Consider the following 24569-nt stretch of genomic DNA (forward strand, 5'->3'; position numbering starts at 1 on the left):
ATAAACTTACCATTGTATTCTCATTCTTTTTAAATGCTGGATCATGGCATTCTTACAATGGATGGTTGGAATTGGAAAAGTTTCGTCTACTTATATTTTCTTATTCACATATAAGCATATCTGTTTTCATATGTAATCATGCATGAATGTATGCATATATATGCGCCATTGTTTTCATTGAAAGACATTTGGAAATTGTTTTTTAAAAGATGCTCAACATGTATTTCAGGTTAACCATAAGATCAAAACATAACATGCTTATACACATTCATGTAGATATATGCGTATATATGAATCTGTTTCACCGTTTTTTCGTGTTTGGAGAGATAAGAAAGGGAACGCTTATGTTTTTTTTGTTCTTGTGTAGTTAATTTTATGTTTTCAAGTTGAAATGAAAGGAAAGAAAGTGCCAAAGTGTCTATTTTACAACTATGCTCTTATTATCTCAAGTTGGTTAGTTTGTTGAGGGTAGTTTGGTCATCAAACATTTTTTAAAGACTTCTATTTTCTTTTTGTTTGAATCTTATCACTTTGGGAAGAATGTTTGGAGAGATTTATTTGTATTTTTCATCCGAATCCTTTCTTTTTTCTCCAAGACACAAAGCTTTTATACTTTCTTTTCATTTCTTCTAAGTAATTTCTTGCTTCCCTAAAAAATCTTAAGTGCACACCCTTTATCTTTGTGTGTATATATGTACACACAACTATTACAAAAGTTCAAAAGTGTCTAGAAAGAAACCGACACACATATTTGTGTGTGTGTGAGACTGTGTATAATGTGTCATTTGCGTGTGTAAAGTTACTTTTATTGAAACTACTAAGAGCATGTTTGGGATTGAGTTTGAAAAATGCTTATTGGCTTATTAGCTTTTTTAAAAAGCTATTTTGAAAAGCCAGGATTTGAGTTTTTTGCTTTTTAACCCTTTCAAAAAGCTAAAATAAAAAAGATTTTTGTGATTGGCAAACACATTTTAACTTATTGGCTTTTTAAAAACACCAATAAGCTAATAAGCATTCTTCAAACTCAATCCCAAACTTGATCTAAGTATGAGTTTTGTTTTTTCTCATATAGTTGACTTAATACTGTTCTAATCTCTATTAATCTTACTACTTTGAATCACTTATTTTGTAAAACTACTTTGCAGTGATATGACATGACGTGTTAATTCTTTTGATAATATAAATTATATGTTATGATTATATGTTAGTCTCAGCGTATATGAAGATTTAATTTATTAATAGCATATATACTTACTTTTAATAACTTTTTTTATATACTATCTATCGTAGCATTATATCATCAGTCTTTTCTCGGGTCCCATAATACAATTGGGCAAAGTGAAGCTTGGTATTCTGGCAACAAGCGCCCTAGATTCCAGAGCAGTTTGCCTGTTTACCCGCAGAGGCCTGGAGAGAAGGACTGTGCTCATTATATGCTTACAAGAACTTGTAAGTTTGGAGATATCTGCAAGTTTGACCATCCTTTGTGGGTCCCTGAGGGTGGAATATCTGATTGGAAAGAGGTGACAATTTTTGTTTTCTAGCTATATTTTATCACTATATTTACAAATACTATTTTCCAGTTACAACTTATTTCTATATTGGTCAATCACTGTGTGCAGCTATTATACACACACACATTCATATATATATATATGCATATGTATATGTAGTTATATCTGATTATTACAGAGTACAGACATTAATACTCCTTTTACAACTTACTTTTTTAGTCAACTACTTTATGCTCTTATACTTAAGCCTGTTTCATTGTGTACTATCTTATACTTATGCACATATTATTCTAGTATTTTTACTGGGAAACTTAGGTTTTATATATAGAAATAAGTTTATCAAGATGATCTATTTATCAGGTTTATTCTATTTTGTTCTTTTGACTTTTATGTCAACTTCCTGTTTCTCAAGCTTGCGCATTAAGGAGAGATATAGGGTTCTATTTGATTTTTTTTTCAAACTTAGGGTTACTATTGTTGCCGTTGATGCTATTTTCATAATATCCGTGAAGAAAGGGCAGTTTGGACAATTTACTTTTTAATATCATTGCTATTGTTGTCGTGATCATTGAATCTTATAGTACTTGTATATTAGTTTTAGTAATAGTATATTTTATAATTGTTAGTATATATATATTTTGACTGTGTACATGTTATTGTCTCCACATAGAGCATATAGGATATCTACTGATAATTCATTATTTTCATTCTCTTATTGTCACTCTCATCAGTTGATTATAAACTTATCATATTCACACTACTAGTCTACTAAGACTTGCAATCTTTTCATATTCATTTTTTTATATCACAACAGAATATATATCTCGTTTTCACTGTAGTTTTTATTCTTAACATCGATTGGGTGTGGCTTTTCCATTTCTTATCATACTCATGCACTTAGTAAGTGCTTACTTGGCATGTAAGGGACTGGTTAGCTATGTAAACAACCACCTCTTTTTGACTTTAACTTTACAATTTTGGCACGCTATTTTAACTTGACTATCAATTTGAATCTGGTTTTATGCAAAAACAAGGAATAAGAAAACAGATAACTAAGTGATAAATTGATAATTTAAAATTTAGAGTACCTATTGTTAATTGAAAGGCAACCATTTACGTGGCACTGCTTGTTTATATTCTCAATTTCTCATGTTCATGTCAATATGCCATGTGGTATATTTTTCACATTAGTGTGAATGTATGATATACATCTTTTAATGGCAGGTTCAAATTGGTCCTCCAACTGAAGAGCTTCCAGAGAGACCCGGAGCGTCAGATTGCCCGGTATGCTGAACTAAAACCTACCATTTAAATTGACCTACACACATAATTTAATAATTTACTGTGAAATGTGAACAAATGCCTTAGTTTTATTTAATACAGTTTTTCTTAAAGACTGCAACATGCAAGTTTGGTTCCAAGTGCAAATTCAACCACCCAAAAGATAAAGTTGCTTCTATGGTAACTTAACTGTCTTATGATTATATGAATATCAATTTGATTTGGTTTTTAGTCAAATAAAAACTGGTTTGTTGATACATTCATACATTATACATTTACAGCCTGCTTCAGAAAACATCGAGGGCTTAGAATTGCCAGAAAGACCATCAGAGACCCAATGTGTGGTATGAATGCTGCACATTCACTAATATACATCTTTTTATTTCTATCTGCAATTAACGTGAAATGTTTCATGTAACCAGTTTTACATGAAGACTGGAAAATGTAAATTTGGTTTAACTTGCAAATTTCATCACCCGAAAGACATCCAAATACCAAATGTTGAAGTGGCAAATGGTAATGGTGGACAGACGGAAACAGTTACAGGTGGAGTAAATGCAACTTCAATGCTCCCGTATACCCCTGCTTTGGTGCAAAACTCTAAAGGCCTTCCAATTAGACCGGTAATACATTTGCGTATCTTTATAGTTTTAACCAAATGAGCATGAATGGGGCATGCTCGTGTTCATTTGTTTAACTATAACTATAACTGAAGTCTGAAGAATGGTTGAGCGCGAACAGTTAAACGAACGGGTTTTCTTGTTTGTGTTTGCCCGTTAAGAAAGAGAACGTGTTCGTGTTTGTTTATGTTCGTTTGTTAATAGTATGAACGGACAGTTTGCAAATGTAAACAAACACAAACAGACAAACATAGTTGAACATAGATGAACAGAAATAATTGAGCATCACCAATTATATACATATAGTAAAGTAGAAACCAGACGCCACAAACTTGCTTTTTGAGATCCAACATATAATAAGTATATAATAGAAAGTTTTCAAAGTATATAATAGAAAGTTTTCAGATCCAACCTAAAATAACTTCTGACAGAGTGGTTAATATGGATAAGGTTGCCATATCTTATGACGGCTTCTACCTGGGTCCGACTCTTTTAGGAAGTGAAAATGGTGGGGTTTTTTGTTATCACTTAGGTTAATTATAGTGCGCTATTGTTATTATAAATTAGTAAGGACTTTTTGGGCCACTTCATGGCACCTTATTGGAATCGGAAGGTTTACCGAATACCAATTCCGGTATCGTAACGAATGTGAACAAACCGATCGATTTTGCATAGACTTATCGCGCTTTGTTTTAGTTGTAGTACCGTAACAAGAACGACCGAATGTCGATTTAAGCTTTTTTTTCTCAGTATGGTACCGTAACAAACATGACGGGAACCAACCAACTTTGCGTAAACGCACCGTGTCAATGACAACGATCAGGTTTTACTAACGCTCGCGTTTTACCGACTGACGCTACGCCATTGGTCAACCTCAGTTTATATATATATAGGGGTGGGATCTAGTGAAAACTCCTCTTAAAGAGAAAACTTAAAAACTCCTAAAAAACTATTTTTAATTTTTTTTTGAAATTTATTTTTTTCCCATTATTCTTAGATGTTGTTATTGGTTCAAAAAAAAAAAAAAAACCTTGTCGGTGTAGTGCGCATGTGTAATAGTGTGCATTGCATATATGCAAAAGTGTTTGTATTGCATAGAATACAACACTATTGCACATATCTGATACACACTATTGTATATATGCAATATAAGACTAATACACACATCGAGTACACATTAGTATGTATGTGTAATACAACATTAACGCACATGTACACCACATCGACTTTTATTTTATTATTATTTTTTTCCATATAATACAACACTACTACACATATACAATACACAAATATTGAATATATGCAATTAAACTAAAAAATACATAGTAATACACGTGTAATACAACGGTATCGCACAGTAATACGAATGTGCATTACAACGGTTTTTTTTGTTTTTTTTATTTTTTTTATTTTTTTTGAGTAAAGGGTAAGAGAAAATAAGAATAATGGCAAAAACAGAAATTTAAAAATATTTTTTTATTTTTAATTAAAAATAATTTTTTAGGATTTTTAAGTTTTCTCTCTAAAGAAGAGTTTTCTCTTGATCCTCTCCATATATATATATATATATATATTAGTTCTTGTAGAATAACCGTAACCGAAACCTGTCGAATTTGTGTCGGCTTACCGCCTCAATGTCTGGGACCGCCAACACTTGAGTTTTACCATGGTTTTGGTTTACCAATCTGCCCGGCGCAACGCGCCCTTGGTCCAACTCAATTTTTATATATTTTCTACTTTAATTCCGGGATTGTGACGCATGTAACTGAATGAATTTCTTTGTTTTAGTTTCGGTACCGTAACGAGCATGACGTTAACCGACCAAATTCCTATATGGTTTTATCTCAACGACGGGAGACATGAAAAAAAAACCGAATTCGATTAGACTCACCGCCTCAAAGTCCGAAATAAACAATGCCCGTGATTTACCAATTTTGCATATAGCATAACGAACGTAACGGACACTGGCTATGGTTTACCAACATCTGGGCTCCAACAGCCGAGTTTTGCCGTTACTTTTTTTGTTTTATTTTAAACATGTTAATTTAGCGAACTTTTTTTAGCTTTAGTTTCGATACTGTAACAAACGTAACCAATATCCACCGATTTCACGTTGACTCTCCACTATCATTTCCGGTTTTACCGACCAATTTCTCCGCGCAACATGCGGGTTATTTGCTAGTTAGAAGTAAACGTTAGCATCAATCTGTTGGGCCTAAGAGATAAAAATCAGACTAAAATGTAACACATGAAATATTTTTTTTCATTAAATTAGACTGAATTTTAATTTGCATAAAAGTGTAAGTGAATACACAAATAAGTGGACTTAAACAAACATAAACCAACGAACATTAATGAGCGAATGAGACATGTGTTCATGCTTGTTCAGTTGACTAAATGAATGAAATGTTTGTTCATGCTCTTTCATTTATTTAATAAATGAACTTCCCGGCTAACAGTCTGCGAACGGTTTACCGAACGTTTGGTTAGTTTACATGGCTAATCGGTTTGTCTTTTGTCGTCGTTATTTATCTATTGCTGAAACAGGGAGAAGCGGATTGTCCGTTTTACCTGAAAACTGGCAGGTTCGAACATTGAGTTTGCTCATTTAAGTTACTTATGAAATAAACAATAATGATAAACTTACTTTCTGTAAATGTCTTGCTTTTTATGGTTCAGTTGCAAGTACGGTGCCACATGTCGCTATAATCATCCAGAGAGATATGGTAGGTCTTGAGGATATTATTATTATTATTATTATTATTATTATTATCATCATTATTATTTTTATGCTTTTGTTCTTGTTGATCAGTTTACTGACTCTCATGATTTTTTTTTTCACATAACTTGTGCTTCATGGTTGATATTTAATGTTTCATGCAGCAGGGGATCCAATTGGTGCCATTACTCCCGGCGGTCATATGAACCTTGGTCTGGTCAACCCAGCTTCCGCTGTCCTGCAAACTGTTGGTCAAACAATGGTAAAATAGAAATTTTTCTAAGTGTATATTAGATTGAACAGTTTAATCTATTTTGTGCTTTTCAAGCATGGTTTTTGTGTTGGGTGAAGGGAGATCTTTGAGGTCTAATTATTATTGTATCATTAGTACTTCTATTTTTGTTAATGTACTTTTGTCGATTTTTTTGTTCACTGATTGATGGTTTGTATTTTGCTTGTTGCAGCTTGGTTTGCCCCCGACTATCTACCCTCAGCGACCTGGTCAGACGGAATGTGATGTGCGTGTTTATTTGATTATATGTTTTTCTTTCACACACACAAACACACACACACATATATATACACACATATCATTAATTTTTTCAATCTCAAAAAAGTTAAAATATAAAAAAAATGGTTGAAATGCAATGTTTATTCATTTATTTTCAATACTTTAAACAAATTATAAACAAAAATCATTTTTTATAGAACCTACACATGTGCAAATCATGTGTAGACATAATATACACATTTGTATGTAAGACGTAAGTGCTTTTTAAATATGAACCATTGTTAGAAAAAGTTGAAATGATCTAGGCTGTTCAGTCTTTTGTAATGAACATCTCCTTACATATTCATATACATTTACACACAGAATCTGTTTTCCAGTGTTGGGGTATATATTGAACTGATTATTTAATGGTAAAATAATCAATGTAGCTATTTATCCACTGCAAAGCAATTTTACTATTATGCCTATCTTTTAACAGAGGACTTTTTAACCTACTCTTTCACGTGTGCTGTTTCGCCAACAATATCTGTTTTGGTCATGTGTTATTTAGTCTTTAAATAATCATAAATCTTACACTCAACAAAAGATTATTTCAATTTCACACAGTCGAAGCACATTCAAAATTGTGATATTTCTTAAACTGAGGCATTTTATCTCCTATATTTTTCTTTGTTTTCGTTTTTATATATGTTTCTAAATGTGCTATTTTTTTTTCCTACTTAATAGTACTATATGAAAAATGGGGAGTGCCTGTTTGGTGAGAGATGCAGATTTCATCATCCCCTTGACAGGACAGCACATGCCTTGTTAGCAAAAGACGGTCAACAATCAAATGTCAAACTCACTCTTGCTGGTCTTCCAAGGAGAGAGGTACGCATATTATAAAAAAATATCCGTCTTATAGTTTACCCAAATCAACGAAGAACGAGCCACATATTTAAGGATTTTGTAATGCAATTTGTTAACTTCTTGACTTGGACAGGGTGCTGTAAACTGTCCATACTACATGAAGACAGGGGCTTGCAAGTACGGTGCCACATGCAAGTTTGACCACCCGCCACCTGCAGAGGTGATGGCGGCTGCCACCACATCCAAAGACCCATCTGAAGAAGTCGAAGGTGGTGAGAAGACGAACGAATAATAGCTCTGCTCTGATTTGGTGAAGTTTCTGGAAGAAATCCGATCTTTTGCTGTTCTTGGTTGTTTTAAAATGTAGTGTCTGTCGTATGGTCAACGCAATACTTTGTTGTTACTGTATTTGTCTACAATTTGTATTTTCGTCGTTTGTTACATTACTAGAAACTTTTTAGATTCAATTTAATAAAACTGAGCTACATGATGGTATGGAGATTGGGAAAAGCCTCCTGATTCAAAACCAGTGCCAATCAACTGGTTCGTCTCTAGTTCCTGAAAGATACCTTAATTGTCAATTATGTGATGAGTGGCTTCAGGTCAATAACTTAGGATGATGTACACAGGCTAGACAATGTACTTTTTATCGGTTTGAGTTGTCTTGCAGACCCAGAGCAGTCGACTGGTAGGTTGATAACTTTTGGAGTCTACTATAATCTTCCTGCCTTAATGAGTGTTGGGAGCAGTATCACAAGTCCGATAAAGAAGCTCACTGCTACTAGTTACTCGAGCTTGAGACAAGGAGGTTGCTAAGATCCAGGGGACAGTTCGGGCAATTCAACTCTGTTTCTGATGACCTTGCAATAGTTACTGAAGATACCACTACCTCGTCCAATACCCTTTCTTCGAATCACCTGAGAACCTCTGATACGGGGATCCACTAGAAGTGGTAATGAACATCATGAAATCCATCTTGATGTGCTCCTTCTAAATCTTCAAATTAGTAGTCAATGGAAACATGACGGGTCCAAACGAGTGTGGAAAGTTATAGATCGATTTACTTAATCTAGGTGAGTATTATACACCCTTGTTTTAGTATCTTTTAAATGATTTTGGGTTGATTCACTTGCTCATAAAGAACCGGTTTTAGAAATATGACAAAGATGAACGTTTTGGTGTATAACTTATAAACAAAGAATGATTGTTCGGGCTAGCTGGCTATGAATTCTATGACAGATCTAGAAGAAAAATTTAAGGGTATACAAAAAACCTTTTTGAATCTAGGAGTATCATAATATTTGTTCAGGAGTATCCAAATACTAAGATAAAACGGAGAATGAAAAAAACATTTCCATTTTTCACAAATTTTGCACTTCGTCAAGAAAACTGAGGGTATCCCAGGAGATCCCTCATTGTATGCTAGATCCAACTATGGTTATGATATTAACAAACGGTTTTTGTTGGATAGTTAACTGATATTATATATATATATATATATATATATATATATATATATATATATATATATAGGGTTAGGTTAGAATAAAAACCCACCTGAGTTGTGAAAACTCTAGAAACTCATTATCAACTACATGTTTTTAATTAAAGATTAAATCTTGTGGTTCACAATTAAAGTTAATACAAAATGTAAAAGTTTATTTACATTTTCTCTCTCCTGAAAACATATATAAAAATTACTTAAAAAATGTAAAAAAAATAGCAAAACATTTTTTTTATGTTTTCGATGTTTTGTATTAAATGTAACAACATATATTACATGTAACAAAAAAAAAACGATGTTACATAGGGTTTTCTCAACTCAAAAGGGTTTTCAAACTATACTTCTCATATATATATATATATAGGGGAGGGTTAACGTACAACTGAAATTAACGTGCTAAACATGATAATCAAGTAGAGTAATTATGTAATTACACAATAGAGTAATTACGTAATTACTCTATGATGTAATTATATAATTACTCTACTTGATTTTCACGTTTAGCACGTTAATTTCATTTGTATTATGTAGTGCTTGAGGTGTTAAAAGTGGAAGTTTGAGTCTTGCATGCTAAGTTTTCGCACGCCGTAACTTTGATTTTATGTGATTTTGCTTTGATACGCATGAGATGTGTAGGGGTCGGCCGACCCCTGTGAGGTTTATTTGTAATTGTATGTGATCAAGTTGGTATAAGTCAATATGAATATGTTCATAATAACCCGCAACTCGAACCTATCAAGGCTCGGGTTTGTCAGATTCGGATTAATCGGGTTACTCTAAATTAGCTAGTAGTTTGTGTTTATAAAATTTATAAATACATTCCCCACCAAGTAAGTTTGCTTCGGACTGATGGCATTAAAAGTATGTCGGTTTAACTTGATCGTGTTGTCACGTAACCCCCCGTCTATAATAAACAATTAAACGTATTTAACTACTGAATTTGTTGCTTTAGGTGATGAATATTGAAGAATATACGTACCGCTAAAAAGAATACATTTAAATGATTGAGACTATATACAGTAGTACAACCACAGTATTACAAGTGAAAAACTATATAATATAATTATGCATAAGAATTCCTTGTAGAAAGATTATGGGATTTATTTTTGGTTATGGATTGCCACAGAATGATAAAAAAAATAATAATAAAAACACATTTTTGGTTAATTCATAGTAGAAAGAAATTATCTGCTCGATATAATTTAATTTTGTTTACTTAATATTTAGAATATTAACATTTTAAAAAAATGTTTCAAATATTTAAACTTAATAACCTTTGAATTCAAAAGAAGAGTGAATAAAATACCTAACCACCGAAGAAACCGTTTACATTTAAATTAAAAGATAAAAGTATCATGTACGTGAAAAAATTGTATTTGAAAGTACCAAACAGTTGCGACTTCAACACTCTCATAAATTCTTGTAACGTAAGCGTAAGTATGTAACAACAGTCAGTTGTGACAACCACCCTAAGACTCGATTATATCGAGCTAATATAGTGTCAAGCTTGAGTCTGACTCGATTATAAAACTTGATTCAAGCCTGGCGAGCCATTATTTTAAGCTCAGGCTCAATCAATTAACCAGCACTTGCAAGCTCATTTTGACTTGAATACCTTACCAATATCTAAAAATAATAATCATTATAATAACATTATAATAATAGTTACTATTAACTGAACCAACACTTCACTTCGCATGTGTTTTGTTGAACCATCCCACATCGGTACATGTTGAGAATGAGAAGCTGTTTATAAAGACTACAAAGAGTATAGCTGATCTTACTTGAACATAATCTGTTCTATTGGCTTGATGGGAACATGGCTCGGTAGAGGATTGTTGCTTGCCCATCTGATGGGTCTTGGCATGGTCTCATGGTTGGCTGATAGACAATTTATTTCTTTTTATTTTTCGTTTTATATCAATCAAACTACAAATTGTTTTAATTTTTTTTATTTTTCGTTTATATCAATCAAACTACAAATTGAACGCGGGACCATGAAGGTCCTCGACGACACTAAGATTTCTTTACATGCTGTACAAACTGTATATACTTCTGATATGCGTCAATGAGGGAGATGCATAGTGGGTGTTTGATGAAAAGTCAAAATGAGATTAAAAAAATCTTTTTTCATAATGATCTTATTACATATGATTTTAAAAAACTAATACTATTACAAGGATGATCTAATCTTTTGATAAAATGTTTAGGAGATTGTATATATTAAAAATAGACTTTGGGCAATTTCAACCTGTGTGGCTGTGTTGATTGTTTTTCAGTTAAGACAAACTTTTTGATTTTTCATTTGGGATACAACACAACCCAAATCAATCCATTCATACGTAATCGAGTTATAACTATTTGATTTCAAAGGAAACCAAAAATCACTGCATATGCTAATGGACATTAATGCATGATTGCTGTACTGCTTCATGACAACCATAAAACTAGAGAAACTTTGTACTACAAATAACATGTAAAAATAAGCCATACATTTGTTTTTAATATCAAGTTGTTTCTCGAAACAGTTCCAACTTTGGCTGACAAATTCCGTTTTGGACTTGGCTGAAACCCCACTAGCGTCGTTGACGCCAAAACTGGTGTCAAGGACGCCGCTCATTGTATTCCCATCTTACTTCCTTTCGATAATTTAGCAATCCAAGTACTTTGGCTTTCATTCGTAATCAACAATATGCTCTAAAGCACGTCTTCAAGTGATCTTAGACCTGAAACAAATAAACATGTATGAAGTACTATTGTTTGAGGTAGAGCCTAAATAAATATATACCTGACCATCAATGAGACGCATGGTAGATTAATTGCATGATATGTTATATTTTTTCATGTTAATGGCTCTATTGCTTAAGAAAATCAGCTTGTATGAATGATCTTATGAGACATGCTTGTATTAATTAGGATACGTAAGTGGAGTTACATAAAGAAATTTATTTGAACTTGTTTTAAATACATGAATTTACGTGAGGAATCTTATGTAATCAAGTAATTGGTATAAGCCCATATAACAATCTTTATATACAGTAGAAACTCGATAAATTAATACTCGATTATTTAATAAACTCTTTAAGATAATATTTTTTGCCGGTCCCGACTCGGGGATAGGGTGCTAAATTAATAATTCGCTAAAATTATAAGATAATACATTTTTGATAATTTTTTTAGACCTCATATAAAATATAAATTAATAATTCCTTATATATAGCATATTACATGAATAATTTATGAAAGTTTCTTGAAAAATGACTCAATTGTCTTTTGTTGAAATCAATTTCCCCTTGAATCTCGTCTCTAATTTTCCTTAGCATGGTAAGAACTTCTGGTGTTGTTTTTTCATAGCTCAACAAGAAATTGTTTAATGTGATTGCCGCTTTAAGACATTTAATCTTAGGGGTGTTTGGGATTGTTTATTTAGCCAACTTGTAATTTATAAGTTTTTGAAAATTTAAAAAAGTGTTTGAGATTATTTTATATGTGATGAGAAAAGTTGATATGTTATTACAAGATTGTAACTTATAACTTAGATAAGCTATAAGACCATCCGTAGTGGGCAAATTGTGAAGGCGTTTTGGCTTCAAAACGCCATAGAACACCCCCCCGGGACGCTTTTGGGTCACATTTTGGGGATGAATTTTGTGGATACAACCTGGTTGGACCGATGTTTTGAGAGAGAGAGAGAGAGAGAGAGATGGGGGTAGGCCTGTAAACGAACCGAATGTTCGTGAACCGTTCGGCGGGAAGTTTGTTTATTTAATAAACGAACGAACATGAACAAAAAATTTGTGTTCGTTTAATTAAACGAACGAACATGAACACATGTTTTGTTCGTTCATTTATGTTCATGAACGTTCGTTTATGTTCTTTTATTTATGTTTGCTTTTGTCTGTTTATTTATGTTCGTTTATGTATTAATAGAAAATAATTAAACATTATCTAGATAGGTCATCTGCGTAAAGGTTTTATATTTGTTAATTTGTGTTCATTTAAGTGTTTTCATTTGAATTCGTTTATGTTTGTCTGTGTTCATTTACATTTGTTCATGTATGTTGGTTTATCTTTGTTTAGTTGTGTTCGTTTAGATTTTAAACAAATAAACACAAATGTCTCTTTTTAAATAAACGAACATGAACATAAATATTTGTTTGATTGAGTGTCGTGTTCTTTTAAAGTTAAATGAACAAACATGAAAATGCTCTTGTTCGTGTTCATTCGATTCATTTACAGACGTTCATTATTCACATTGATTGACACATCGGTCTCAATCTCTAGGCTCTGCCGATTTTATTTGTGTTCGTTTGTGATCGTGAGCCGTTCGTGAACACATTAATTTCCTTAATGAACGAACGTGAACATAAAATCTCGTTCGGTAAGTGTTTGTGAACACATTCTTTTCTTAACGAACGAACTTGAACAAGGCATTGTTCGTGTTCGTTCGGTTCGTTTACAGCCTTAGATAGGGGAATAATTAATTATTGCTGAAGAATTATGGCTAGGGATGGTAAATTTTGACTACATAGGAGGTAAAAATAACTTGTATAGCAAACAACGGAAGAAACTGTTTATACTTCTAATGCTATTTACTATGGAGGGGTTTTAAAGCCCCTTCACGTCATCGTCACGTAAGAAACAGGGCTTCGAAGCCCTTCTTTATAATGCCCAGCTATGATTTAAAACTCATTTGCCACCCCATTATATATATATATATATATATATATATATATATATATATGTGTGTGTGTGTACATATATATGCATTCTGAGCACTCCTCGACGGTGTTCAAACCCAAAGGTGCCCCAACCTCGCCTTCAAACCCGCCCATAACGACCTGTCTAAGGGATAAAAGTACCATGCATGTATAAGAAAAAGAAAAGGAAAAATGATATGAAGCATACCAAGACCAGAGAGTTTGAATACGATGTGTAGTATAAACGAGCCTTATATTATTATTATTATTATTATTATTATTATTATTATTATATCTGTGGATAATTGCTTCCAATCCCAAAAAATAAACAAACAAACAAACCAGTTGGTACCGTAACATATCCTCACCGGAAACATGACACCATTCACCACTCTCCTCATTAATTCTTCCCGTAACGTAAACGTAACAGCAACAATCAGTTGTAACAACCACAACAACCCTAGCGGCAGCAGTTACAATTACAACCACACCACTCGCAACATCTTCTCCATTAACCTTCAACCACTCCAGATGAAACGCAGAAACAAATTCAACTTCACACTGCGTTCATCATCTTCTTCAACTACTCCGGTCACTCCGCCACAGCAATCGGCTAAATCACAGGAGGTAGCTATCGGTTAATTAACTGTTTACCTTTCAATTTATCTATTTACTTACAGTTATTATTATTATTATTTTAGAATGTGCCGAGAAGAGGACCGGACTTGCCGACGTTATTCGGGAGGTTTTATAAAGTAGCAGCGCCGTACTGGTTTTCAGATGATAAGGTTCAGGCGAGAATTCAATTGGCGTCGGTGTTTGCCCTGACTTTAGGAACTACTGGAATTAGTGTTGGTTTCAATTTTCTAGGTCGTGATTTCTATAATGCCTTAGCTAGTAAGTACTCAAATTCACTGTAATAGTTGATTATTCATTATATTGTTGATGATGGCATTACATATTTGATATTGAGTAGGATGTAAATGGGTCGAGTGCGGCTCCTTTTGAGTTACGAGAGCTCGAGCTTGAGTTTGGCTTGTTTTAAGTTACAAGAGCTCGATCATGGTGCATTTTGTGTTACGAGAGCTCGACCTTGGCTTGTTCTAGCTTTTCTAAAGCTCGAGCTCGCTTGTGAGTTTTTTTTTCCAAGCTTGAGCTCGGCTTGTTTATTACTTATTAATTTGTATACATTTATAGTTATTTTCATATATCTTGTGAAAAACCTTAACGAGCCTAAGCCCGCACGAGCTCGTGTGCAGTGCTTAAATGAGCCAAAGGTGACATTACAGTGTGAAATACTAAAAAGTTGTTTTAGTATTTAAATACACTAGGCTTGTTAAGCCTTGACGAGCCTAGATGATCTTCCCATACAAGGCTTGAGCTCTGGCTCGCTAACTAAACGAGCTTTATTTGAGGCTTGAGCTTGGTTCTTGAGTTGTTTTTTCAAGCTCGAGCTTGGCTTGTTTATTACTTACTAATAAGTAATTTATATGCATTTTTAATTATTTTTATATATCTTGAGAAAAAAACTTAAATGTGTCTAAGCTCGGCTTGACCTCGTGTGCAGTACCTTAAATGAGCCAAAGCCCGACTCGAGCTCAGCTTTGTATTGTGAAATTAATATATTTATGTCCTAAAAAATTAAAACTTAGATATACACTAGGCTCATTAAGCCTTGATGAGCCTAGATAATTCATGTTGTATGGCTCGAGCTCAGGCTCGATAACTAAATGAGCCCTGTTTGAGGCTCAGGCTCATTAAGCTCATGTTGAGCCTTTTATGGATCCGATTTTGAGTAGCTCGTGAACGGCTCTGCTCGTTTGCGCCCCTAGTGAGTATGCTAATCCATTAATTCCATTTATTGTGATAGACAAAGATCAAGAACAGTTCACCACACAATTAACGTACTACCTTGCTGCTTTTGCTGGTGGAATTCCGGTGAGCACATTGCTGCATTCTTTTAGGTATTACTACTCAACTGTCTACTTCAATTAGGTGGAAATCATGGTGGAATTTTTGCATTTAGAGTTAAAACAAGTTATTCTAAGGTTAGCGTCTGGTACGATTTAGCTTTTAGTCTTACTCGTAGTATGGATTTTGTAGATTTTTGTGATTAGAGATTATGCAAGAGAAACTCTTGCTTTGAGGTGGAGATCTTGGATGACTAACTATTACATGGAACGATATCTCAAGAACCAGACATTTTACCAGATACAGTCTCAATCGATTATTGATAATCCAGATCAACGGATCGTTGATGATCTGAGTTCTTTCACTGGAACATCACTTTCATTCTCTTTAACTCTCTTCAATGCAATGGTGGATTTGATATCTTTCAGCAACATATTGTTTGGCATATATCCGCCTCTTTTTGTTGTTCTTTTAGTATATTCAATTGGTGGAACCGCCATTAGCATTTTCCTTGGGAAGGTGAGATTTTCATTTTTGCAAACCTATCAGATTTCCATTTTTAAACTTATGATACTATTTTATACTATTTTAGGGGTTGGTTAACTTAAATTTCATGCAAGAGAAAATGGAAGCAGATTTCCGTTATGGGCTTGTACGTATTCGAGAAAATGCCGAGTCAATTGCATTTTATGGCGGAGAGGAGAATGAAATCAAGCTCCTTTTGCAGCGTTTCAGAAATGCTTTTGAGAATTTAACTGTATGAGGACCTAGTTAACTTGCAGCATTACCTGTAGCACATTTATATTTTCTTTTAGCCTTTTTAATGCTTCACTTTTATGTGAACTTGCAGCAACTGTTGATATCTTCAAGAAACCTGGAGTTTTTCACCAATGGTTATCGCTACCTGATTCAGATTCTTCCTGCTGCAGTTGTTGCACCCATGTATTTCTCTGGAAAGATTGAATTTGGTGTCATAAATCAGTCTGTATCAGCTTTTAATCATATTCTTGGAGATTTTTCTCTCATCGTCTATCAGTTTCAGGCTATAAGTGCCTTTTCCGCAGTCATTGATCGTCTAGGTACATCCTTCATCTCTAGTTCTAGACTCTAGTCATATATTAATTCAAAATTTGAGCCAGAAGTTTCAAATGATCCTATGCAGGGGAATTTGATGATATTTTGGACAACACCAGTTCCAGTGATCCTGTAGAATCTTTGGAGGAGATTCAACTGACGTATATCAATGTGAATGATTCAAGCTTTCAGCCCAAGAATTCTTTAGATACACAAGCATTGCTAGAAATTGAAAATTTGACTGTTTTGACCCCGACAACTAAAGCCCTACTTATTAAAGATCTGTCACTGACAGTCAGCAACAATGAGCATTTGCTGGTTCATAAACTCCTCTAACCTCACAGTGAACTTCATAGTTAACCTTTTCTTCAGTTTGTGAAATTATATTTAATTATATATTAAATCAATGGCAGATTACTGGACCAAGTGGTAGTGGGAAAACTTCTTTGTTAAGAGCTATTGCTGGTCTTTGGCGTACGGGCACTGGAAAGATTGCATTTTATGCTAAAAATACACCAGAGATGGTGGGTGAAACTAATAATATTGATAAAAAATCAAAATATCGCGACTTGAAAGGCGTGTTTTTCCTTCCCCAAAGGCCGTATATGGTTTTAGGAACCCTTAGACAACAGCTGCTGTATCCCACATGGCCCGATGTTTCAGTTTCCAACTCTAAATCAAGTGGTATGCAGCCTTAATATTTTGTTTCAGTTTCCATAAATATGTGTTCTGTTCTTATGCTGACATGATTTTGCAGGCTCGTTTCCCGTTCTTGAAGATGCATCAAGGTCTGAAGTTGTTGGTGCACAATCATTGCAGCCTAATACAGATGAGTTAATAAAAGCTTTAGAAGATGTGCAACTTGGGTACTTGTTGTCACGGTTCAATGGTCTTGATACAACCAATGAATGGTCCAGTGTTCTTTCTCTCGGTGAGCAGCAACGGCTCGCGTTTGCACGCTTGTTACTTTCTAAACCAGACCTGGTTCTTTTGGATGAATCCACCAGTGCTTTAGATGAAGCAAACGAGGTACTTTACTACTTTTTGATTAATAATATAACCGTTGAAATTGTGAAAATATGCCCTTAAATGGGTGGGTGTGTTTGCAGGCTCTCTTGTACGACAAAATCAATGCAGCGGGAATCACATATATAAGTATTGGGCACCGAACAAGCCTCAGGAAGTTTCACAAAAAGGCCTTGCGGATCTCGCCCATGGATTTGGACTCTAATAAGCTGAATTGGTGCATAGAACCCTTGTAAGATGGCCCGGATCTTGATTCTTGAACGGTTTATGTGAACTCAAGCCCTATAAACCTCGATTGTAAGGTGTCCTGGGTGCAGGGTCGGACAATGACTTACCATGGTTGATTGCATGGTTTTGAATTATGTGTAGCATGTAATGGGTTGGTTCCATGGTGATCATGACATTGGTGGCATTATATAGATGGTTGAACATGTGATTGAAATTTGAATCAAGAAAGTTTGACCTCATTTTGTTTTCTTTATACCATTTATCAATAGATAAAACGTCAATCTCATGTGCTAATTGTGGTGCTTGTCCTGGGGTTTGGCAAAGCCTCTTAAAGACCTAAAGGTTCAAGTCCCAGGAAGTAAGAAATTTGCTGTCCAAAACAAAATGCGGTACTTAAATCTTCCAAGTGCGCCTCCCTATGCTTCATTTTGATAGCCTTATTTTTCTTGTAATCTTAGGGGCTTAAGGGAAGATGTAAAGTAAGATTCTAAATCAAATTTATCATTGATCAGTTAATAGATGAAGCACATAAATCATCTTAACAAACATCAGTTGTCAATTGTTAACGTGAGTTAAGTAAAGTAACAGGTATGAAAATAGGAAACCGAACTTGAATTAAACGGTGTATAAAACATTATAAATAATGTTAACTATAACTTTGGTAGATCAATGCACATAAAATACTCAAAAAGAATATCAAAAAGAATAGACTACTAAGCTTGTAAGTACTCCCAGCAAAGCACCTGCTGCAACTTCAATTTCAGTGTGACCAATCGACTCTTTCAGTTGACCAGAAACTGGCCCATTACTTTCGATATCATCTGTTAACAAGTTCACTCTCTTTTCCAACATGACAGAGTTATTGTCTGATTCTGAACCCGACAACAATTTTTTAGATGAAGATCCAATTAAACGGTTGTAATCAGATGACGCGTATGCATTCGGTTGCTTTTTAGTTAATACTTTATTTAACGTTCTTGCATGAACTCCCACTTCTCGTCTAACACCCTGCAAAAGCAAAGCAAACCATAACCTTCTATATAAGTTTCTGTTTTCGTGTTAAAAAACATTGCATGATTATATAACAAACCTTTGAATTAATACCCGTGCATCATACATGGTAAGAGCTGCATAGACAACTGCTAATCCGAAAACCGAATCCGAGAAACCCCTGCAACATCATCAAATCTCAGACATTTGTTTCCCCAGTATTCAAACCGACACCAAAAACACAACTGAAATGATATACGTTGTATCTTCAAATGAAATAAAACCTTTCCAGACCAATAGACATTGCAGTGGCCACAGCAGCCTGCAAATGATTAGAACATGCGAAATCTGAGAAAACAAGTCATCAAATACGAAAACAATGAACGGAAATGAATGTTGCAGAAAGAAATGTTACGGAAGAATGGGTTGAAGGAAAGCCTCCAGCTGAAATTGCAGCTTTTGGGTCGAATTCTCTTCGATACAAAATGGAAGCGGTAAAAGGCTTTGCTAATTGCCCAGCTGCTGCACATAATGTTGCTGCAATCAGCACCTGCAAAAACAAAACCGAAGGAATTTATCATTTTTTCATGAGTTTCTCTTTATTGATCTGCTCAAGTTGCTTCTAAACCTCCATCGGTGACACTTATGGCGCGTTCGTTTCACAGAATTCGTGGGAATTCAAAGGAATTGGAATTAAAATCCCATGACATGGCGTGTTCATTTCGTTGAATTGAAATCTTAATTCCATTTTGGTGTGTTCGGTTCAAAGGATTGGAATTGGAATTCAATTCCTTTAAATTAAGGGATTTCAAATCCTTACAAAATGTAGAGGAATTCAAGTGAATTGAATTCAAGTGAATTCATTGGAACCGTTTCTCGAGTTTTTTTTTTTTTTTTTTCTTGAATGAGAACGACTAATATATTTTAGTTTTTTTACTTTTTTTGTTTTTGATTTATATTTTGAGTTATGAAATTTTTTTTATTATTTTTGAATATTTTTTTGAGGAGTTTTTGATCTTAATAGAAAACCCCTAAAACAATTCAAAAAAAATAATAAAAATATTATAATGCAAAATATAAATAAAAAACAAAAAATATAAAAAAACTAAAATGTTTCCGTCGTTATCCTCGTTAAAAAAAAAAAAAAAACCCGATTTCAATTCATTTGTGGTGATACAACTCATTTATCAAACGAACACATCATCATTTGTGGTGATACAACTCATTTATCAAACGAACACATTAGGAATGGAATTGGATTTCAATTCCAATTCCTATTGTAATGTTCAGATTCCAAATCCAATTCCTTCCGATTCCAAATCCAATTCCTATGCAAATTCCAATTCCATTCCATTCTGTGAAACGAAAGCGCCCTAAGAGGTGTTCAACGAACCAAATTTTGAACACTTGAATTAATTGAATTTTGAAAATTTGAAGGTATCTTCGATTACGATTACTGAACTCGAATCGAATCAAACCTAAATGAATTTTCAAGGTTTTCGGGTCCGTTTTGAACAAAGAACACCCCTAGACTTGACAAATTTCGAGTCCGATTCTAATAGTGAACAATATAACTTAGAATCAACTGTTAGCAATCAGTCACCTTATTGTGAGCTAATTCAACGATTGCATCTGTTCCAATTCTGAGCGTTGAACAGACTTTGGGATTTCGTCGTCTTGTTGAGTAGAGACGACGAGTAGGCTCGTAATTGATTGTAACGATTTGACTTGTGGAGTGTAATAATAATAATGATCCAGAACAAGTGAGCAACATGACCGACCGATTCTTTTCCGGTGATATTGTTTGATACTTTGGTTTATATTTGTCAGCCGGCAGCTTATTAGGTAGACGGAGGAATAAGATTATCCTCGGTCGGTTTGTTTGTTGGCTGGCTGAGGCTCACAATCGGTTACATCTACTTGTGTAATTACAGTTGAACATAATTCGTACTTTCATTTCTATATTATAATAGTTAAATTACTAACTGATTTTCGTTAAGAGTAAAGTGCCAAAATCCATATCTGCGAATTTAGTCCAAAAATATTTTTTTTTCGCAAGCAGACCCTCGATTTTTTCCAACCGTTGTCAATTTCGTCTAAATTGTTAACTCGGTCTAAATTCAACGTTAACTTATGGGTGTCACTGTCCTTCTACATGTTTGTTTACATTATTGTTATTATGTGTTTGTTTGATGACATATATTAGGGATGAGCTCGGTACCGTACCGGTACCAGTACCAAAAATTCCGATCCCGAAAATCACAAATGTTTGGTACCAGTATCGGTATCGTACCGTACCGGTCCCGAAAACTCAAAACCTTGGTACTGACGGTACCAAATCGGTACCGGTATTGGTACCGGTACCGATTTTGCTCATCCCTAACATATATAACATTTCACAATTCCTATGTTTGAATCCAATATATTATCCGTTTTTTTATTCTTTTTTATTTTTAGTCATATAAGTGGTTTAGCTCAGCGTAATAATAATAACAAACACCCTTAAGTTAACGTTAAATGGCACTTTACTCGAAAAAAAATATTTTTGGACGAAATTCTCAAATATGACCAAACCTCAGGGACGATTTTGACACTTTACTCATATAATAAAAAAAATAGTGAAAAGACATGTCTACCCCTGACTTAACGATTAAATTTAACGAGGTTAGTGATTTTGATGTAATTGGCAAGAATTGAGAAACGTGGATAGTCCATATGCAAAAAATAAACTTTTTGGACTAAATTCGCATTATTTGCCAAACCACAAGGATAAAAATGGCACTTTACTCTTTTCGTTATAAACGTTCGAATCCAAGTTTATGTTAGAGGGTTTCGATTTTTATGATAGTGTAACTGGTGTCAGTTGATATTAAAGGAGAAGGTTTATACGACACGTGGAGAATTCAGGAAGAAATGGTTATTTTCTTCGAGAGAATGTCATTTTCAAGTATCTAGTCATGGATATCTTTTTACTAAACATATACGACTAGTAAGTTTTTGTTATGTAGTCGTATAATATTAGCAAAAGAGCATATGATGCATTTCACATGTAACCCTAAAAATAATTTCTATTGCGTTTTTATAATCAAAGTAATCTTAATTCAATACCTAAGAGCTCGTTTGGTTCATGGAGTCCATAGGAGAAACTGAACTGGAATTGTAATTGAAATTAATTCAAACCAAAATCGTGTTTGCTTAAAAAATGAAAGGATTTGGAATTGAAGGAATTCAATCAGATTCTTTTGATTGATGGAATTCAACAGTTCTGCTTATATGTTATGAACTTTTAAACATTCCAAGCATCAGTACTACACCCTTCACATAAATTCATTACTTCAATGTGGGGGTGTTTATCGGGTTTTTTATTTATCAAAATTTTAAATATATACCTAAAATCCTATCCAAATCTCTCATTGTTTTTTTCAATATCGGGTTTTTCGAGTTGGGTTAATCGGTTTTGAGTATCTAGGAAAAAAAACAACTTGGTTAATAGAAACACAACTTAGATTTATAGCTACAATATTATAATCTATCAAACAAAATATACCATAATTAATTAGGCCACACCCGTTTAAACAGTTAAGTCAAACAAACTATACCATAGTCGAATGCAATTCAAACCTACTAATAATAGTTTAAGGGGCTGTTTGGCAAGTGCTGAATCATTAAATGCTGAACCAGTAAGAGGTCTGAATGATTAAGAGACTCTGAACCAGCAAGTGCTGAATCAATTAAATCTGTTTGGTTAGACCTCTGAATAACTGTGCAAAATGACTATCTTTGTAACACCCCGACCGATGGCGGATTATACATCGGGGCGCCACGTATTGTTTCATTACTCGTGACACTATTTGGGTGTCAATATTTAATAAATACATTTTCATTGCTCACGCGCAGAACACGAATCGTAAAGTAACATAAATCATATCATAACTCAAAATATTCAAATAACATAATTTGTCTTGTTACATTTTAATCTAGGTCCAAAGAAAAAGAAAACATCCTACGTGTCCTTGAGATTCCCAAAAGCAGCTACAGCAAACCTGAACATGTGTTAAAATAAAACGTCAACACTTGCGTGTCGGTGAGAAATCAAGTTTAATAGATATAAATAGATAATAATAAACACTGCGCGCAACATGTGCTTAACTGGGGTTTAACATAGGGTGTAATCAGATTGTGATCAAGCCTTAGATCATAGCTCATAGTTCAATCCGTGCTCCCAATTGAGCACAAAAACAAGAAATCATACGTGCATGTGTAAGCAAAACAAGAAAACCGTAAACGATAGGTCTCCCGTGTTCATCTAATGGATCCATGAAAACTTCGGAATAGGCCGAACAAAGCGGTTAATGATTCACACATACAAATAAACAGCCAAGTAAACGTCCATAACACATGGGGTTTTGCGCACATAAATTTCATAAACAAGTTTAAGACTCAAGTTGTACGAACACATGAACATCCCAAAACGTTAAAAATAAAAGGGGATTAAGTACGAGATTACTCACCTGTAAAAAGGGGTGTTGAAAGATAATGCAAGAACCAACTTTTAAACAAGCACAAGTTAACCTATAAATAAGAGATTATTGGTTTAACGATTGGTTTTTATGTTCTTGAATATATGCAGTAAGTATCGATTTCTGTTAGTTAAACAAATTAGAATAATATATATATATTTATATTTACCGAGATCTGGGCAGAACAGAAGAGAAGACGGAGGCAAGGAGAGGAGTTGGAGCTGCTGAGGAACTAGGGCAGAGAGCAAAGGGAGAGAGATTTGGGGAGTGTTTAAGTGTAGTGTGTGTAGTGTTAAGAAAATAGCTTAATTTATAGGAAAACCCAAGGGAACACAATCCCGTAAAAAGGGGAAAAGATCTTATCAAATTAAGCAAAAGATATTTAAAAGCACAAGAAAACAAAAGCAAAAGATATCAAAAGATATGCCGGCAGCTGCAGGGGATGGGGAAGGCTGACAGGTTACAGATCAAAGCATGGGAGGCGTCAGATAAAACACTGTTCAAGGCATGCAAAAGAAGATTTCAAAAGATTATGTCAGTCACTTTTTCTGTCAACCAATAGGATTGGTGCGCATGCTGCGCCGAAAGTGGCTTTTCGGACAGATGTCGGAACTGACCTAAAGTGCTCATACAAAAGATAAGATATTTCAAAAGCATACAAGCTGACCTAAACTGAAGAAAAGACTTAAGGTCTAGCGCGAGAAGACTCGAGCGCACGCATCCTTAGCGCGCCGCGGGAAGAACTACAATTCTTAGCGCGCCGCGGGAAGAACTATAATCCTTCGCGCGCCGCGGGAAGAACTACCATTCTTAGCGCGCTGTGGGAACAGTTCGTCTCGCGTATCGCAGGAACAGCTGGTCTTCACGCAGGCTTCCTTGTAAGGAGTCTGGCGCGTGGAGCTGCGCAGACATCCTTAGGCGGGAAGAACCAAAGGACAAGCAAAGAGTTAAGAGAAAAGGAGTTCAAGGCGTAAGGGTTAAGCAGAGGGGCGGGACGGCGACAAGGGAGAAGAAGGCGGAACGGCGACAAGGGAGAAGAAGGCGGGACGGCGACAAGAGAGAAAAAGAGCGAGACAGCGACAAGAAAGAGAAAGAGGCGGGACGGCGGAAAGGAATTATTAT

General features: G+C 34.5%; 3 protein-coding genes across 3 annotated transcripts; 2 read left to right on the plus strand and 1 right to left on the minus strand.

Moving 5' to 3' along the window:
- The first annotated feature begins 218 nt into the window (after positions 1-218).
- Positions 219-7981, plus strand: LOC143544204 (zinc finger CCCH domain-containing protein 37-like). The gene is made up of 12 exons (XM_077036353.1): positions 219-229; positions 1226-1523; positions 2739-2798; positions 2898-2975; positions 3077-3139; positions 3218-3418; positions 5963-6000; positions 6095-6141; positions 6299-6396; positions 6599-6652; positions 7372-7515; positions 7628-7981. Exons 1-12 carry the CDS (start codon positions 219-221, stop codon positions 7784-7786), a joined length of 1251 nt encoding a protein of 416 aa, XP_076892468.1. The 3' UTR covers positions 7787-7981.
- Positions 7982-14073: 6092 nt separating this feature from the next.
- LOC143544205 (ABC transporter D family member 2, chloroplastic-like) lies at positions 14074-18129 on the plus strand. The gene is made up of 10 exons (XM_077036354.1): positions 14074-14325; positions 14400-14595; positions 15569-15636; positions 15802-16128; positions 16202-16366; positions 16460-16688; positions 16772-17001; positions 17097-17367; positions 17441-17712; positions 17793-18129. Exons 1-10 carry the CDS (start codon positions 14074-14076, stop codon positions 17943-17945), a joined length of 2163 nt encoding a protein of 720 aa, XP_076892469.1. The 3' UTR covers positions 17946-18129.
- A 384-nt stretch (positions 18130-18513) lies between these two features.
- On the minus strand, positions 18514-20701 carry LOC143544191 (uncharacterized). The gene is made up of 5 exons (XM_077036344.1): positions 20531-20701; positions 19343-19477; positions 19212-19249; positions 19042-19108; positions 18514-18945 (listed from the first exon to the last, which is right to left on the minus strand). The coding sequence occupies exons 1-5, from the start codon at positions 20699-20701 to the stop codon at positions 18634-18636; spliced, it is 723 nt and encodes a 240-aa protein (XP_076892459.1). The 3' UTR covers positions 18514-18633.
- Positions 20702-24569: the final 3868 nt, after the last annotated feature.

The sequence above is a fragment of the Bidens hawaiensis genome, unplaced genomic scaffold, assembly GCF_021521415.1.
Source record: "Bidens hawaiensis isolate Kalapana, Puna unplaced genomic scaffold, B.hawaiensis_p1.1 tig00013494_1, whole genome shotgun sequence".
NCBI classification, from domain to species: Eukaryota; Viridiplantae; Streptophyta; class Magnoliopsida; order Asterales; family Asteraceae; genus Bidens; species Bidens hawaiensis.

Coding starts and splice junctions, on each gene's coding strand:
- LOC143544204 (XM_077036353.1), top strand. Junction 6,001..6,094: donor TTTTACCTGAAAACTGGCAG/GTTCGAACATTG, acceptor TTTATGGTTCAG/TTGCAAGTACGGTGCCACAT. Junction 6,397..6,598: donor AAACTGTTGGTCAAACAATG/GTAAAATAGAAA, acceptor TGCTTGTTGCAG/CTTGGTTTGCCCCCGACTAT.
- LOC143544191 (XM_077036344.1), bottom strand. CDS start 20,701: ATGTTGCTCACTTGTTCTGGATCATTATTATTATTACACTCCACAAGT. Junction 19,478..20,530: donor TTGAATTAGCTCACAATAAG/GTGACTGATTGC, acceptor TTGTTTTTGCAG/GTGCTGATTGCAGCAACATT. Junction 18,946..19,041: donor TTACCATGTATGATGCACGG/GTATTAATTCAA, acceptor TTGCTTTTGCAG/GGTGTTAGACGAGAAGTGGG.
- LOC143544205 (XM_077036354.1), top strand. CDS start 14,074: ATGACACCATTCACCACTCTCCTCATTAATTCTTCCCGTAACGTAAAC. Junction 14,326..14,399: donor AATCGGCTAAATCACAGGAG/GTAGCTATCGGT, acceptor TTATTATTTTAG/AATGTGCCGAGAAGAGGACC. Junction 16,129..16,201: donor TTAGCATTTTCCTTGGGAAG/GTGAGATTTTCA, acceptor ATACTATTTTAG/GGGTTGGTTAACTTAAATTT.